This window comes from Carlito syrichta, unplaced genomic scaffold (genome assembly GCF_000164805.1).
Source record: "Carlito syrichta isolate Samal-C Ts95f unplaced genomic scaffold, Tarsius_syrichta-2.0.1 Scaffold307123, whole genome shotgun sequence".
In the NCBI taxonomy this organism is placed as follows: Eukaryota; Metazoa; Chordata; class Mammalia; order Primates; family Tarsiidae; genus Carlito; species Carlito syrichta.
In genome coordinates, this window is record NW_007251219.1 from 8,653 (window position 1) to 28,027 (window position 19,375).

Here is a 19,375-nt window from a genome sequence, read left to right on the forward strand (position 1 = left end):
TGAGGCAAAAACTGACAGAATACAAACAGAAAGCAATAACTAACTACTATCATTATTGTGCAACTAATATACACATATATCTGTAGGTGGCAGATCTAGCAGACAGAAAATTAGTAAGAACAGAGTTAAACTGAACAGCACCATTAGTTATCTGGATCTAATGGGCATTTATAGAATACATAAGCAACAGCAGCAGAATACACATTCTGGACCATAAAACATACCTTAAAAATGTAAAAGAGTAGAAATAATACAAAGTATGATCTCAGACAACAATAGAATTAAACTAGAAATTAATAATAGATAGTTCGGATATCTTAAAATACTTCTAGATTAAATAACTTCTAAATAACATATGGATCAATGAAGCAGTCTCAAGGGAGATTTTAAATATTTCAAACTAAGTAAAAAATGGAAATACACCTTATCAAAATTTGTGGGACGCAGTGAAAGTAGTGCATAGAGAAAAGTGTATAGCATTGAATGCATACACTAGGAAAAAAAGACCTAAAATTCATAATCTAAACTTCTATCTTAGAAAACTAAAAAAAAGCACAAATTAAATCTAAAGTAGAAGAAATAAACAATGAGTTAGAGTGTAAATCAATAAAATTATTTAAAATAAGAAACCGATAGAGAAATTCAACAAAACAAAAGGTTGGTTGTTCAAAAAAGTTCAGTACTGATAAAATTCTAGCCAGTCAAATTAAGAAAAAAAGAGAAGACACAAATTACTAGTATAAGAAATTAAAAGAAGTCCATCACTACTGATGCTCTTTACCTTAGAGATAGCAAAAACATATTATGAAAGAATGTAGACTGCAAACTTGATAACTTAGATAAAAATGAACCAAATTTTTGAATGATAAAATCTACTAAAACTCACAAAAGAAGAAATAGATGATTAAAATTGGCTTATACCTGCTGAAGAATTGGAATCAACAATCAACAACTTACCAAAACAAAAAGCACCAAGCTCAGATTGTTTCACCGGTGAGTTCTACCAAATACTTAAGGAAGAAATGATACTCTGTGTAATCTCTTTCAGAACACAGAAGCAAAAGGAATACTTCTCAACTCTTTCTACAAGACCAGCATGACTCTTGCCAAAACTATAAAAATATATAAAAAAGAAAACTACAGAATAATATCTCTAATGAGCATAACTGCAAAGATCACCAACAAAAAATTAACCTATGACATGCAACAATGTATAAATGAATTATACAACATAACCAGGTGATATTCATTCTAGATATGAAGACTGGTTAACAATTTTAGGTCAATCAATGTAACCCACCACATCAAGAGGCTAAAGAAAAATCATGTGATCGTGTCAATAGGTGCAGAGAAAGCATTTGACAAAATGCATATAGTGATGATAAAAACCCTCAGCACACTAGAAATATAGAGGAAACTTCTTCATAAATAACATTTACCAAAAACCTACAACTGATATCATATTAAGTGGTTCAAAACTGGATGCTTTTCCACTAAGATCAGAAACAAAATACATGGATGTCTCCTCTCACCACTCCTATTCAATACAGTATTAGAATTATTTGGACAAGAAAAAGAAACAAAAGTATACAGTTTGAAAAAGAAGAAAGGACACTTTGTTTAGAGAAGACATGTTTGTCTATGTAGAAGACCCCAAAGAAATAACAGTAAAACACCCTCTATAACTAAATGATTATAGCAAGGTTGCAGGGTACAAAAGTCAGCTATTTTTCTATACACCAGTAAGGAAAAATTGTAATATGAAATTTAAAACAATACTATTTACATAAGCACCAAAAAGGAAATACTTAGGCATACGTATAACACAATATATATAAGAAATATATTATGAGTAGAAAATTCTGATGAAAGAAATCAAAGATCAAAATAAATGAATATGTATACCAAATATATGGAAAGGAAAATTTCACATTGTTAGCATGTCAATTCTTTCCAATTTGATCCGAGAATTCAATGCAAACTCAGTCCAAGTTCTAGCAAGATACTTTGTGGACATTTGCAAATTGATACCAAAGTTTAAATGGAGAGCAAAAGACCCAGAATAGACAATACAATACTGAAGAAGTACAAAGTTAGAGGATTAAAACTCCTCAACTTCAAAACCTACCATAAATATCAAGTTATCAAGACAGTGTGGCATTGGCACAGACACACAAAAAGAAATCAATGAAACAGAATAGAGAACCCAGATATAGACTGACACAAGGTAGAAAAGGTAAAAAAGGTAATTCAATGGACAAAATACACTATTTTCAAAAAACAGTGCTATATGTAGAAATGTAAATATAATATCAGACTTTACGACTTTCACAAAAACTAATTTAAAAATGGATTATAAGCCGGGCTCGGTGGCTCAGCCTGTAATCCCAGCGCTTTAAGAGGCTGAGGTGAGTGGATTGCCTGAGCCTGTGGGTTCGAGACCCGCCTGGGCAACTTGGTGAGCCCTCATCTCTACAATAAATAAAAAATTAGCCGGGCATGGTAGCGCACACCTGTAGTTCCAGCTACTTGGAAGGCTGAGGTGGAAGGATCGCTGTAGCCCAGCAGATCATGATGGCCACTGCACTTCAGTCTGGGTGACAGAGTGAGATTCCAACTCAAAAAAAAAAAAGAATGGATTATAGATCTAAAAGTAAAATGCAAAACTATAAATTCTTAGAAAGTAGCACAGAGCCATTTAGATGACCTCGGGCTTGGCAATGACTTTTCAGACACACTGAAAACATGATCTATGAGAAAATACTATAAGTTGGATGCCATTAAAATTTAAAATTTCTGCTCTTTTTTTTTTTTTTTTAGTTTTTAATTTTTATTTTTTGAGTTGGTGTCTTACTCATTCGCCCAGGCTGTTGTACAGCACAGCTCACCACAACCTTGACCTCCTGGGCTCAGGTGATCTTCCTGAGTAGCTAGGACTACAGGTGTATGCCATCATGTCTGGCTTTGTTTTTTTTTTTTTTTTGAAATGAGGTCTCATTATGTTTAACAGGCTGGTCTCAAACTCCCAGACTCAAGCAATTCCCTTGCCTCGGCCTCCCACAGTGCTGAGATTACAGGCATGAGCCATTGTGCCTGGCCTAAAACTTCTTTTAAATACACCGTTAAGACAATGAAAGATAAACTACAGACTGGGAGAAAATCTTTGCAAAACATATTTGATAAAGCACTTGTTTATTCAGAATAAACAAGGAACTCTTAGAATTCAACAACAAGAAAACAACCATCCAATTAAAAAATGGGCCAAATATCTGAACAGAAATCTCAACAAGGAAGACATACACTTGGCAAGTATGCATGCATTATATGCCATTAGGGAATTGTAAACTAAAACAACAGCGAGATATCACATTTATTTTATTGGCTAAAATCCAAAACACTGAAAACACTAAATACCAGTAAGATGTGGACCAACAGGAACTCTCATTCCTTGCTGGTAGAAATGCAAAATATTATAGCCATTTTGGAAAACCTTGGCAATTTCTTCCAAAACTAAATATACTCTTACCATATTACTCACTGTTCTCAGTATTTGTCCAACAAATGAATTGAAAATTTATGTTCTCAAAAAAAAAAAAAAAAGACGAAGAAGAAGTTAAAAAAAAAACAACAAAACACTGTGCAAAATTTATAGCAAAATTTCTCATAATTGCCATATGTGGAATCAGTCAAGGTGTTCTTCAGTGGGTGACTAAATAAACTGTGGTATATTTATACAATTAGGTATTAGTCAGTGATTAAAAAAAAAAAACATTAAGTTATTCTGCCGTGCAAAGACACGGAGGAACTTAAATGTGCCTTGTTAAGTGAAAGACTCTATATGAGGAGGGACCCAAACCCCCCCGGAATTTATTTATTAAAAAATTGTGTATTTATTCTTACATGTTTAAACTTTAGTCACTGTCAAAGTACTTTCCATTTGATGCAATACACCTATCAAGATGCTTCTTTCTACTGCTCAAAAGTTTTTGAACTTGTCAGTTTTGATGTCTTAGTGCTTCTGTCATTTTTTGTTTCATCTCGTCCACATCAGCAAAACACTTCTCCTTGAAGACTTTTCTCATCCAGGCAAACAAAAAAAGTTACTCAGGGTGAGATCGGATGAATCGGTAGTGTGAGTTACAGAAATTGTGCCATTTTTGGTCAAAAACTGTTGAACACTCAGCACAGTGTGGGCAGGTACATTGTCATAGTGGAAGAACCAGTAAACTGTCACAACTTGGGACATTTCTTCTGCAAATCATTACACAATCTTCTCAAAACTTCCAGATAAAAACTTTGATTGATTGTTTGATCCAGAGGAACAAATTCTGAGTGTACTAGAAGGGACATACCTTCCAAAACATAATTCTGAGTGTTTGGGTCTCCTCTCATACTGTATACCCCTAACATTATGATATTCTGAAAAAGGAAGCCATGGAAACAGTAAAAAAATCAGCAGTTGCCAGGGGTTGGGGTGAGGTGTGAATAAATAGGTAGAACACAGAAAATTTTTAGTGCAGTGAAGCTATCCTGTATAACACAGTAATGGTGCATAAATGATATTATACATTGGCAAACACTCAGAATGTACAACACAAAGAATTAACCCTAATGTAAACTATGGACTTTTGTTAATAATTAATGCATTAATCTTAGCTCATTAATTGTAACAAATGTACCATACTGATGTAAGTTGTTAATTATAGAGGAAAGTGTAGATGGCATTAAGGTGATACATGGGAACTCTGCACATTCTGTTCAATCTTCTGTGAACCTTGAACTTCTTTTTGTTTAAAAAAAAGAGAGAAGTCTATTAATTTTTAAAAATCTGTTCCCTAAAACACGGGTTTAGGAGCCACTAACATCTGGCTTCAAAAATAAACATACCAAGAATGGATTCATTATAAATGAATGACAAAGGCTTGGAAAGTTCTATAGAGAACTATAAAATAGAACTGCAGAGGCTCTCTTAAAACTCTTATAAAATAAGCACTGTGTAAATTAAGTGCCAAAGGGAGTCAGCTGGGGAAAATGTCACAATTTTTTGTTAATAGAAGAATGGATATATTTGAAAGCATTGCAATTTTCTTAGGTCAAGGAATAAATAATGTTTACTTTTAGAAAAATGAATTTCCTTCATTTTCCCCAGCATCTCAAATCATCAATTTTCCAATATTATAGATAATAGAATTATTAATGTATTAGTATGCAGATATTTAGACACTGTTATTTTGTCAGCTATTCCAGATTTAAGGTACAGTTCTGAAGTCAGGCTATTCATTCGGTTTTGTTTATATGTTTATTTTGAAGTTCTCAAAAATTAGTTCATTGTGTATTTATCTCTTTAATTGATCATAAATTTGTTGTCATTCCTTCTCCAAACACAGACCTTTGGATATGGCAAGCATTCTATCAATGGTAATTCACTAATTTAAAATCTGTCTCTGAAAGAAAAATTACTGTTTATCTCAAAGCTGTTGTAATTATTTTATGTCAGCATACAATTGCTGTGGCTGGCCAACTAGGATATTTTCTTTTTCCTGGTCTCTTATTACCATCTATGAAAAAATTATTAATATTACTTTAGTATGATTTTGATAAGTAGAACTTATTCTTGTCTAGTTGCTTAGGGACACCAAACACAATCTCTTTTCATGGGTCTGAAAGTCTTAAAAAATCCTGGAGGAAAAACAGCCCTTTAGTTGAATATTTACTGAACCACAAATCATCAACCTACAAGAAATGCAAAGTTCTGAACAATTTTAATTGTTGGAAGGTCCTTATGTTACGAACACATTTTTATTTCTGCAATTGTCACGTGTTGCTTTGGCATGCACACTAGAAAAGTCTATGTCATACTAAATCCTCTTTATTTTTTTCTTTTCTAAATATTTCTAGATCCTTCAGGTTGTCTTCTTTTAACCTGGTTTTCAGACTTTGGTCACCACAATCTTGACATAATCTACTTAGTCATTAATGTTTTATAAGATGGCATAAAAACCGAATGTAATACCAATCATATTACTACTAGGACAAGGTGAGTGAAACAGTGACTTCAGGAGCAAAATTGAAGGGAGTGTCAAAAAACCTAGTAATCGGAAAAAAATTCAAATACAATATTAGAAAAAAAAATTAATTCTAAAGGTTTAGATGAACAAAATTTTAAGTAAAGACAGAGCTGGGATTTGGGTGTGATGACTGAGGTGAATCATAAAAGTACAGAGTCTGCTCCTGTCTTTATTAGACATTTCTATTTCTTTGACTTAAAATCCTATTTGGACATTAGAATCAACTCTTGAGAGGAGCCAGCCTAAAGACGTTGGTCAACAAGTACTCATTTCTAAGATGCCCAATGTACACTATGTGTACCCAGAGATACCAGTAAAAATCCTGTCTGTGGCTTCTCTTTTCAGTTTGTTGCTGCTAATACTGCCTTTGCTTCTTACCAATGTACTTTTAAGCTTCTTTGTGCCTTGGCCTCCAGCCCACATCACAAGTCCTTGTGCTAGATCATTCTTTTTTTTTTTTTTTTTAAAGATGTGGTGTGCAATTCAGGATTAGGTACACAAGTAGTCATCGTACAGGTAAAATTTGGCCAGACTACTCTTGATGATGCAAATATACCTGGGGAAGCCCATTCCTGACTCCATTTTAACTGGCTTAGATTGGAACGCTTTTTGTGTTTGCATACAAATTATCAGAAATTTCACCCAACTTGATTTTCAAAAAATGGCATTTATAAAGATGTAGACCTCGTAGTTCATATTTGATTGTCTTAGTCATTGAATAGACTCAACACATTCCATTTTTCCACAAGACCAAAGTAATTGTACAAAAGTGTTTTTCCAGATTACCTGATCTACAGAGGTTTGAGTTCTGCAGAACCTACCTTGTAAGTTCAAACTGGTGATAAAAACTGAGGTCAGGATGTTAATAAAATGAGGGAATTTGTTCTTTTAGCCTGTTTTATACAATAAATTCTCTCTGCCCCAGCACTGTCTTAGAAAAAAGCCTGAGTAGTCTCCATGCTTTGGGCCTCACAGCTTGATTACATCACACCATCAATATCCTCTTTAAAAGCCAGAGGCCAGGTTTTATAACAGCATGGTTTTAAAAAAATGGCAGTAGGAAATTTAAAGTTGGACAATTTATATTGCTGCTATAATTTATTTGCACCTAAAAATAAAAATCATAGAAGATGAAGCATCATTGCCTGCAGGAGGGGTGCAGTGTCTGAGATCACTGTAATTTTCTTCCTCTCATTTTTTCCCATAATCTCTTATTGAATAATTATTTTATTCTTTACTTGTGCATAATTCAGGCAAGCTAGACAGAAACCAGAAAATGTTTCTTCTTAGGAAAAAAACCATAATAATTAAAGAATAAGTCTAAAGTTAGTCACAAATGTAGGCATTTTAGTTTGGGGGAAAAGTTTAGAAGATGACCCCCTCTGAAATGGACACCAATGGGATGTAATGTGACTGCATCTTAGATGTTAATCGACCATGTTGTCTCCTGACTAACCCTCAGTCAGGAATGCCTCCAAGATGTCTATTTGAGCTATTACTCTCTATGTAGAAACACTTATTTATGGCAACCCTTTCCTTCAAAACAATCCTTGATGTTGTTGTATACATCATAGGCTGTGACACACATAGGATTCTCTTAGTCACCTGTGCATTCCTTCTGGGGCACTTATACTTCCCCTGCAACATATATAAGCCCTGGTTCTCGAAGGTTGTGATACAGACATCTACTTGTTCTGTGGCTACCCAAGACCATAAATCTGTCCATAATTTCCTCAATAAATCATCCTTTACCGACAAAATGGATTCGTCTGCCTTGTTCTTTGGTTGCTCAGCTCCTTCTGCATTTGGGGGCCACTTTGTATATACAGACCTTTCACGGAACAATGTGAAGCTGAATTATATTCATCATTTTCGAATGATCTTCTTTGAGAGATTCTGTAAATGATTTGCTGTGTAGGCCTTGACATTTCATTAGGCTCCCCATCAATCTACTATAAAATAGTAAACCGTGAACTTTAATTGTGAATATCCTAACATATTTATGAAAGATACAGATGATGGATAGAAAAAAATTGCTTTTCAACAAGGCACAGAGACACTGCATCTGTCAGGCAATAATGATGATGAACACAAAACAATAATTTCAATGTATTGAATATGTGAGAGGAGTAATACCAGTTTCCTTAGGCATATCAATTTGAATTATTCCAATAACTTTAGTCAATTGTAATATTTCTGTTTAAAAAGTATGCAAACCAAAGCTCAGAGAGGCTACATGCCTCGCCTAAGGTCAAACAGTGGGCATGTGGTTGTGACAGGATTTGGGATCCTGTCTGTCTGTCTTCATCACCTGGGTCTTTTGTCTATGAACTCTCTCTCAGCTGTTCACATGTTTTTTCCATTAGAATGGTACACTATTTCATGAGACAATCCCCAGGAATCATCCCAGGTTGGAAAAAAATGCCCCAGAAAGCTTTCCAATTCAGATCTACAAATCAGCACTTGTTTTTAAAATAATTCAGTTCTCCAAGGACTTCAGTTTTAAGAAATGTGCACCCTGGATGAAGACACTGGTGTGCTCACTACTGGAAATAAATCATTTAATAGTTTCCATATTTATTTTTCAGTATTCTGGTTTTTAGATTTTTTTTCCCCATGAGTTATATTAGTCAAAAACCTTTTGACTAACACTTGATCACTCTTGGGCCACTCTTGGATGAACTACTAAATACAAGGTCATGAAATGACAAACATGAGAGATAGTTTCATTGGTTTTCTATGAATTTTCTTATATTTTTTTACCTTACAAAGATGTCTCTACAGGAGGAATACCAAAGAAAGCTACGTTCTGTGAAGCTTCTCACTGCCTTTTTGCATATTATACTATGCCTCAGATGCTTGCCCTGTCTTGTTACCTGAAAAATATTTTCCTTCTCTAAAATCCAGCTCAAATGTCATCAGTTCTTTTATGAAATCATTCTGAAACTGCCCACCTCACACCAAGTAAAGTCCATCTCTCTCTCTCTCTTTTTTTTTTTTTTGAGTCAGAGTACAGTGGCATGATTACGATGATCACAGCTCAGGGCAGCCTCAACTTCCTGGGCTAAGGTGATCCTTCTACTTCAGTATCACAAGAAGTTCATACTACAACACATGTCAGCAGGCCCAACCAATCTTGATTTTTTGTAGAGACGAGGTTTTGCTATGTTGCCCAGGCGAGTCTCGAACTCCTGGGCTCAAGCAATACACCTGCCTTGGCCTCCTAAAGTGCTGAGATTACAGGCATAAGCCATCGCACCCAGCCCACCTCTCATTTTTTGAAACTTCCATATAATTTTGCATGTTCCACTTGTCTATTCACTTGGCATACTACAGTAACTCCTTCTATGTAATTCTGCTTTTCCATTGAGCCCATAACCTACCCAATGTTGTAAATGAAGACAGTCACCTTTATAACCCCATCATCTACTATAGCACCTTGTATAGCAAAAAATTCTCAATAAATTTTTGAAGAAATAACATTAAAAACCATGCAATCTGGTTTTTGAAAACTGTAGCCTTCAGGAAGATATAAGAAGATGAGTACTTACTAGGGGCTCATTGTCTCCTTGAGAAGCTTAACTAAGTCACGGTTGTTGAACTGAGTTTGTGCTAAGTTCACTGAACTTGATTTATCAGCATTAAATTTCTTCTTGTGACTCTTATTTTGCTTGCAATGGGTCTCTTCATGTTTAACATAGCTCCCCACTTATAAAAATCATGGGATGCTTCATAGAACAGTGAAAAAAAATGTGGAGCCTTGGGAAGTCAAGCGACTTACCAAAAATTACACAGCTAAGTAAGAGAGTGGAACTAGAATTCTGGCTCTGTGGGCCCCTTTGCTAGTCTTTCTAGTAGACCAGGATACTATGAAAAAACAATAATAACTCTTTAAGCTTGCTTATAGCTCTTTATCCTATTTGTCAGTTTTTCTTTAATAATTGCAGAGGGCACTATACCAGAGAAAAAGTTGCCACCAGATTTGGTGACTTTCCATACAAGGCCATTCATAAATTCAATGTTAGAAATATTAGTCCCACACTGAGATCTGATTTCCTTTTCTCAATACTGAAAGCAATAAAATGCAAGTACATATTAATCTGGTCATACTGGCTGTCAATAACAAAATTATGAGAGATGACACTAACCATAGTCTGTGTTTTCCGGTTCCCAACAATTTGATGGCCAAAAATAAGGTGTCTGTGGAATGAAAAGAAGTGGAGCCCAGGTTAGACAAAGAAAACATGAGTAGAGTTTCTGGTTTGTGAGTTGTGTTTATCTTTAGCAAGTATCTAGAATAGCTTGCCAATGATATATATTTTATAATTCAGAACAAGTTCCCAGAGAGACAGTGTAAGGTTTTTGTCTACATTTACTTTATTGACCAGTTACTCAGTCTCAGGTAGGTGTAGCACCAGCAGGTATTTAAATTGTTATACATTTGCTGCAACTTTACACCAACTGGCATAAAAGGAAAAGGTCTAATTGTCTTATTTAAACAAAAAGTATTGCAGAGGGCACTATACCACAGAAAAGTTGCCACCAGGTAACTGAAACAGTTACTGAAAGAGTTTTGTATTTAGCAAGACTCGGGATGAAATACATTTAAATATAAAAATTGTTTTCTGTGTCTCTCAACACTACTTTGGTAGATCTACAAAGCTCTACCAATGAATAAAATATTTTTCTGAGGTCTGGTAATCAATTATCTTGCTCCAGTGATTACATAATGTAGCCCTCAGCATTATCCAACTAGATTCAAACAACTTTTTACCCTCACTTTAAAAAATATTTCTTCATAAAGACATTTACTGCTTGGGAGTTTTAAATCACACATACCAGAGATCATTTTTAAACTAAGAATGCCTTGGTTGATGTGATTAATAGTAGGCAGAATTTTGATTCTATAAAATTCTTGAAACGAATTGACTAAACAACAGTGAAAAATCTGGTCAAGAAAAATCTCTTTTATTATCATCAACATTCATATTTTGTAAAAGAATATTTCTAGCCTTACTACCTAGTCATGCTTGGTTCTAGACGTAAGAAAATTTGATGATCAACTGTCTCCTTATCAACTCCTGTTCCCTAGAATGATAATAACTGCAGGACTCAGTGAAACATTGGCTGCCAACATCAGCATTGTGGATCTAATTATATGTATAGTAGCTATATAATTATAAATTATTATAATTAGTTATTATATATTAACTATTAACTGAGTTATAAATCAACTATATGCTATATATTAGTTACGTAACTATAACTACTTATATATAATTATAACTCATTAAAACTAATTGTAATGAATTACTTACAATTAGTTATTATTTATTTACTATCCATATGTAGAAAGCATATTTGAGATAATCTCTGATTATCCGATGATTTTCCCCTCTAGAAAAGTGACTCTCATGGAGGGAAAATGAGTGGTTGAGAACTGTTTAAATCTTTGGGGGAGAGTCTATTCAAACCGTCTGAGATCCCTGGGAGATTTTGATTTATCCTCCAATTTTTCTTGGAAATAATAGCAGCAAAATACAAGCTACTGATAGTAGTTTTGTGCACAAAATCATGGAAGAAATTTAGAAGATAAAGGAGAATATCAAGATTTTTATATAGGCTATCCTTGTCACCCTATTCCCACCAGACTCCAAGAAAGATGAGGCTTTGAAAATTTGATTTCTTAGAGATCAAATTGAATCACAATTTTAGAGGAGCTACAGTGGACAAAGCAGTTAAAACCTGGCTTTCATGTGAGATGCAGGTTTTTCAGATGCTTCTCATAGAGAGCACTATTCCCTTTGTGTTGCTTTTTTGGTGTATGTGTGTGCATATCTCTTTCTCTCTCTCTGTGTGTGTATGTGTGTGCACACTTATGCATATCCATTGATCTAACTCTAATATACCTATTCTAGGCAGACTGGTCACACACATACTTTTTTCTGAAAGCCACAAGAAGTATTTTCAGCTGCATTCTTAAAATTTTTCTTTATTCTTTATCATTTACTTTAGTGAGAATTTCATGATTGTAAAACTAATGAATGAAGCAATTTTATCTTGTGATATTATGTGGAAATGTCATAAAATCAAAATTCTTCACTAATATTTTTTCAAAATATTTTTTCGAGGAAATAATGTTTTTATTTATAGTAAAAGATAATATGAGATTAACAAAAGTTTACAGTTTGTTGGAATTTAAATATCTATTTTAATAGTACTATTAAACTTTAGGACACTTAAATAAACAAGTTTCTCTGTTATTTGATGCTGGCTTCCTTAGCTAGGACGAAACTCATCCCAAACTGTCCAGTCATTGCTCAGTAGGCTTTGCCTCATATACTGTGTTGCATGTCACAAAGGAAATCTAGAGAATTGTGTCAGATCTCAATTTCAATTAGCCAGGAGAGGATGATTAGACAATTGTGAGCTTACAATAAATACAAAAATCATATGACTAAAACATGTACTAAATATTTGAGACAAATTTACATACTGTGTCATACCAGTGGCATTAAGAGTTCTATTTTTTCTCAAACTCATACTCTGAAGCCTCTTTAGATTCCTACTGATGGCTAGAATCTCAATCATTCATGGGAAGAGCTATACACATGGCATTCCAAGTTTATGTTTTTTAAAAAATCCTTTAAACAGTTGAATTTCAGTTCAGTGTAATAAGGAACTTTCTGCTGGTTGGAACCAATATAAAAATGAAAGTGAATACCTTGAACAATAATGTGTTTTCTATTATTAGAGCAGTACAAATATAGTCTGATTGAAGCCCTGGTAGACGTTACTGTAGGAATTCAGTTAATCCTGAATTTTTTATTATTATTTTTAGTTGGAGTCTCACTCCATCGCCCAGACTGGAGTGCAGTGGCACGCTCCTGGTCACCGCAGCCTCGACCTGCTGGGCTCCGGCGATCCTTCCGCCTCAGCCTCCCAAGTACCTGGAACTACAGGTGCATGCTACCACGCCTGGCTAATTTTTGATTTATCGTAGAGATGAGGTCTCTCCAAGTTGCCCAGCGGGCCTCAAATTGGCAGGCTAAGGCAAACCACTCACCTCAGCCTTCCAAAGTGCTGGGATTACAGGCTGAACCATTGAGCCCTACTCTGAAATTTTTTTTTTTAAATCTTGGCTTTAGGATTATAATCTTCGAAAAAAGTTTTAAAGTCAATGATTAAAATGATTTTTAAAGCACATTTCCTTTGTCCTCGGTTTTTCCAACCAAGTTTTAGGTTACTAAGTACCTAAATTACTAATATTCTATGATTATTAGATTTAGGAATATGTTATATTTAGATACTACTTCAAATATGAGCACTTAATATTTAACATTAATTAATGTAATTATAACATTACATACATACCTCCTAGTTATGTAATTTATGTATCACTTGCACCCATTCCCTGGTTTTGTTCTAAAGCTCTTTTAAAACATTCTTCTCTTTTTTCCAGAATTTATGGTGGTTCATACATTTAATGGTCATTTTTGACCTGTGAAGTTGACTAAATACGTAAATCTTGTCTTCTTACTAATTTAAAGTTCACAAATTATTGCTAATTCAAGCTATCATCTCTCACTTTGAGCTATGTCTAAGATACTTTATTTTATAAAATAATTGCTGAATTAGATAATTCTCAAAAGATTAACTATATTCAATGTTTCCTTTATAGATATGGTATTTTACATATGGATTATTTTACTTAAATATTGATTGTGAAGATAAATAAAAATTTTTATCTTTGTAAAAAATACAAACAATCTCTCATTTAAAATTTGTGAGATTAAAAAATTATAAAAATAAAATAAAATAAAAACTGTGAGATTGTGTTAGGTCTAGTTTACTTATAGTCTCTATATTCAAAATGTTTATAAGGAAATTATATTATATAGAAAATGTAGCCCAGCAGGGCACAGAGGTCCACACCTGCAATCCCAGGACTTTGGGAGGCTTAGGTAAGCAAATTGCTTGAGCCCAGGAGCTCAAGACCAGCCTAGGCAACATAGTGAGAACTCATCTCTATGAAAAGAAATAAAATTTAAAAATTAGCTGGTTATGGTGGTGCACACCAGTAGTCCTGGCTACTCAAAGGTTGAGGTACAAGGATCATCTGAGCCCAAGAGGTCGGGGCCATGGTAAACTGTAATTGCACCACTAATTTCAGCCTGGGTGAAAGAATGAGAACTTGCCTCAAAAAAAAAAAAAAGAAAGAAAGAAAGAAAGAAAGAAAATACAATCCTGCAATATAAAGGAGTCTACTTTAAAAATCAAGAAGAGCTAGTCACATATAAACAATATAGTTGCAATCACCAATAATTCTTAGTTATTAAACTTTAACCTTACAATGAAGTTATTCTAACTTAATAAACTTAATAATAATAAGTTGTTTTAAGCTATCATGATTTTAAGTTTAATTGTATAAAGAATTAAACTCTGTTATTTTAAAACCTTTTTGAATTAAATTACCCTGGTTTTTGAATACTTAGGTCAGTATCACAGTTTCAGGAGAGGGCTATATCTCCTAGCTATTCTGTGCAAAAGTGTCCTATTACTATTTGTTTTGGGATAAGTGGGCCCTACAGAAGTGGCAGTGAAACTGTTCTAAGAGGACAATTATTTTAGAAATAATTTTTTTAAATCAATGATTAAAATTATTTTTATAGCACATTTCCTCTTTGTTCTTAGTTTTCCCAAACAAGTTTTAGGCACCTATGCTATTATTCAGCCATTTATTTAGAAATAGAGCACATTTAATAACACTCAGAACAAGTGAAAAGAATGCTCAGTGTCTTGAAGTTGGACTATGGGGAGAACCCTCCAGAAAATACTTGTAGGAAATATGCTAAAGTTTGACACCTGGCATTCTATGTGCTTTAATTTTACTGATTGGAATCGACTAGTCAGTTACTAATAGACCATAATGTCTAATACAATGTAGAATACCCTTTAGGTAAATCATGGTGAACTCAAGTGCCAACTCTTTGCACATTGACTGAAATTAGACTCCACAACCATTTCCTGAAAGAATAATGACATCTGTATCATTTGAAAATGACTTAAAATGACTCTTATCAGTTTGCAAATTATCTAAGGTGTCCTGTCTCAGATGAGTGTACACACACAGATATCATCATGCCAGTCTCACTTGTATGAGGGCCTCAGATACTGATATGTGGACAATCTGTATAATTAGCTAAATTATCTTCTTCAGCTTCATGCGTTCTCACAAAAATGTGCTTAGACCGAAGATAGCTCTGGATCACAGGCAAGAGCCAGAATATAATAAATTTGGCTACATCTCTCAACTTTTCCTAGTAGCTAAATGCAACATATAGATGAAGACTTTCCCATCACCCTCAATTTCATTAAGTCACTTTCTGAATTTCCCTTTAGCTTTTCATATAAAACAGAACTTTAATCATCATGTAATTAAGCTTTCACACATCATTGTAACTAAGCATACTCCATCTTTCTCTGTGTTTATGGCTTTTTATAGTCTCTAATTAGCCTAAGTCAGAGCAAAATAAGTTACAGTTTTCAAAAGTTCTGTTTAAAAAACTAACAAACAAAGCTTCTTTCTAGTTTACTGTTAAAGTTCATTTTCATTAAACTTACTTGAAACCGGTAAAAGGTGCCATCATCCTTGAGTGTGAGGACGTGATCTGAGATGGGAAAAAAGTAGCCATGAGCCGCCATTAATGTTCCCAAATGGAGCGCCTCCACTGTTGCATGAACACAAAGAAAGAAAGAACATAGAAAAACTTTTTAAATGTATTGATTTACAGGAGTGCAACATTGTTCTGGCTCTTTTAGAGCACACGCGGGGCATTCTGAAAACCTGGCTTTGTAATTTTTCTTCTTTTTTAGCTCTTTCACACAGGTATTAAGATAAATCTGGTTCCTGGTAGTGACGGCAGTGACCAGCCTCATCCTATGGTGACCAGCCAGTGAGCTGACCAAATTACAGAACACTGAAATTTTAGGAGATCAAATTACAGAACACTGATGGTTCAGAAAGTCCTTCTGAATCTTCACAATCTGTCTCCCTCATTTTATAGATGGGACACGTAGTAGCTTTGTGTTAATGTTCTCCTGCGAAAATAATTCTTTTGGCATTTATTTATATAGCAGTTGAACTTTTAAAAGTTTTCGCTTGTATCACCCCTTTCACTGGATTATGGCTATAGAATACAATCAGCAATTTTTCTAATGATATGGGCCATTATTTCATGTTAACAGGGAATGTTAAGGCACTGAGGACAGCTGCACTATTGAGTCTACAGGTCTGTGATTTCCAGAATGTTCTAGCTTTCACTATTCTATGCAGTATGGTAGATATGGACTAGGAAATGGTTTATTTGACAATTAAAACATTGTAGTCACAATGTAAAATTGAATACTCATGCTCCTTTTATAGCAGCCAACAATTTCTTTCAACAATGAGGTTATTAAAATGTGGTCAATAGAGTTACTACCACATTTATGCAGGGGCAACACAAAGTTTGCTAATTTGAAGTCTAGAAAATATGAAACTATGCAAAATAGTTTCTAGTCCAACATAATGGTATTGTATACTGACATCCCTCAGTATTCCTAAGGGATCAATTCCAGGAAAGATGCCCAAATCCCCCAGTCTGCTCTCTGAATCTGAGGGCACGAAACTGCAGATAAAGACCAATTGTATATAGCAAATACCAAAAACATTAGGTTTGTTTATATGTCCCTACATATGGTTCATTTACAGATTCATTTATTTCTTAGACAAGTGGCTAAAATGGTTCTATCACTCTAGGATTCTTACAGCAGTCCCAGGACTTTGTGGACCTATCTACACCTCCAGTCATCAATTATGGGTAGTTTCACATCTCATCAAGAACTGAGTCACTAAGCAGAAAGCTATGGCATAACTGAGTGTAAGAATCTCCTTTCCTCCCTTTCCCCCATGCCTACATAAATAATACATTTGTAGTTAAATTTTTTATCTGACATGGGGTATTATGGTGCTCCTTGGAATTGTTATCTACAATCTTGCAAACATTTCAATTGATAATCTCTACCTCTGGTTTCTCGATACTTTTTGCTGATAATAAAGAACGACTGAAAGTCATTCACCTTACCATGTCTTTGGAAGACTGATATTAAGTCCCCCTGTTAACTTCTCCCAACACCCAATCCAGTCTTTTTCTGCATAGAACATTGTTTTCATACAAAGGAGCATATTTTCTCATTAATTTCGTGTGGTGCTAGGGTGTCACTGTGGGAAGAACAAGAACTTTGGAGACACCCACTATCTTTTGTTACTTACATTCTCTGTGCCTTTCCATCTATTACTAAAGGTCATAAACCCACCTTGCAAATTTGGTGTGAGAATGACATAAGAATACACGTAATGAAGTTGGAGCAGTGCCTCCTGTACCGTAGATACTCAGCATATGGTAGCTATTGTGCTTTATTATTTACCCACTGAATGATTTTTCCTTTTCATCTAAGTTATTTTCAGAGAATCCACTTCCATAAATTTGCCTTCAACTAGGTTGAGTGAATGACTCCAACCAAAAAGACATAATAAATATTTGAGGTGATAGATAAGCTAACTATTCTGATTTGATCATTGTGCATTTCATGTCTCAAAATGTTACTCTGTACTCTACAAACTAGACTTAATGAGGGAAGCGGACAGTCCTGAACTGCTATGACCATCTTCTTATTTTTTTGGATTGTTTATAAAATTAAAATGGTAAGAGGATCTAAGAGGCCTGGCCAAGTTCTGAGTCCTGGAACCCACTGTGAAGGGGTGAAGGACTTGCCATCCCCAAATATGCCAGACTGGTATATTAATTATTTCAAGTGGAAACATTGGATAAATTATAGTTTTGGAAAAGGCGAGCTGATCTGTCTCTTTTTGTGGCAGTAAGTCATAAAAATTCCTCTGGAATGGTTACTCTGCCCAAACCAGGGCAAAAAAATACCCCCTTTCACTGGAAACTGGAACTGGGGGCTGAAACGAATCTGCATAAATATACTAAACAAAGTAAACCTTATTTTCCACTAATTTTATCTCCCCCCATATCCCCTAGTGACTCCCCTAGACGTTTCCTGCCCCTAGACAAATTCTCTTTGTCGTGTTATTTCTTCTCAAATTTATCATTCTTTGTCTAAAAAGGGTAAAAGCACCTTGCTTTAGCCTCTTCTTCAGACTTCCCTCTCTTGTGAAGATATCATTCAGATGAAAAATAAAATGCATATGCTCTTCTTTTATTAATCTGCCTGGTGTCATTTTGGTTTCAAGAGCAGCTGAAAAGCCCACATAGGAGGTTAAAGGGGGTAAGAGGTGACTCTGGTTCTCCTACTCCTGTCAGGAACCATCAGATAGAGCAATATATAACATCTACTTCAGGATTCCAAAGTCAGGTGGCCCACCTGTCTTCTAATAGCCATCTTTATTCATACGAGTTTCAGTAGTCTGGGAAAATAGTGTTAGCACACTTTCCAGAAGACAAATTAAGTTATGGCACAAGAGGAAGTTTGCAGTGCATACAGACAAGAAGGGGAAACTGAGATGCCCAGAAAGACAGACAGTAAAGAGCTTCTGAACCCTGAATATAGGAACAGATGTGATTAAAAGCAAAGACATAACAACAACAAAAAACAGTGGGGTGCTAAAGTGTTGATGAAGATTAGAAAAATGTAGTGAAAGAAAATCTAGAGACTGCAAAAATGAAAGTCAGAAGCCAATGAGCTGAAGAAGATGCTTAATTTCCTGAGTTTCATCAGCTATGAACTCTTACAGATCATACACTTCTAGAGGGCCCAGTGCATGTTTACAGTTCCTCCCCATGCAGTGCTACCATCATTAGGTCTTAATAAATGCTTACTGGGCAACCCTCTTGGGTTCCCTTTCACTGTGGGAGCTTTTCTGTCCTCTCAATCAATCCTGCTTTCTAAATAAATAAATGCTTGCTGATGAGAATGAATTAACTAGTAATGCCATCTTCCTTTCTTGAGGTACAGTATTCTATTTTTGTTTGCTTTGACGATATGCATTCTCGTTTTACTCCTTCTCCAAGTGACACCTATGTTCTATAATTTTATGATTAAGGAGAATTTGTTATGATAATTTTGCAATATTCCATGAATTCAGTAGATATATATTGGTGGGAATGTAGACAAAATTGAAATTTGAATCATACATATTTCATAAGTCAAGGTTAAATCAAACTTTCCAACTTAATATTTAAGAGGATTAAGCTTCTAGCAATGCTTATAAAATGATTTTAAGGTTTGTGGTCAAATAATAA

The 19,375-nt window shown here is 34.6% G+C and overlaps 1 protein-coding gene across 2 annotated transcripts in view; it reads right to left on the reverse strand.

Moving 5' to 3' along the window:
* Positions 1-10,203: 10,203 nt before the first annotated feature.
* RGS7 (regulator of G protein signaling 7) overlaps positions 10,204-19,375 on the reverse strand; it is a 411,270-nt gene continuing 402,098 nt past the window's right edge. For both annotated transcript variants that reach the window (XM_008063888.2, XM_008063889.1), the window contains 2 exons: positions 15,693-15,799; positions 10,204-10,268 (listed from right to left, as the gene is read on the reverse strand). In XM_008063888.2, coding sequence (XP_008062079.1) covers positions 10,212-10,268; positions 15,693-15,799 — 164 coding nt within the window. In that variant the 3' untranslated portion in view covers positions 10,204-10,211. The remainder of the gene's footprint in view (positions 10,269-15,692; positions 15,800-19,375) is intronic.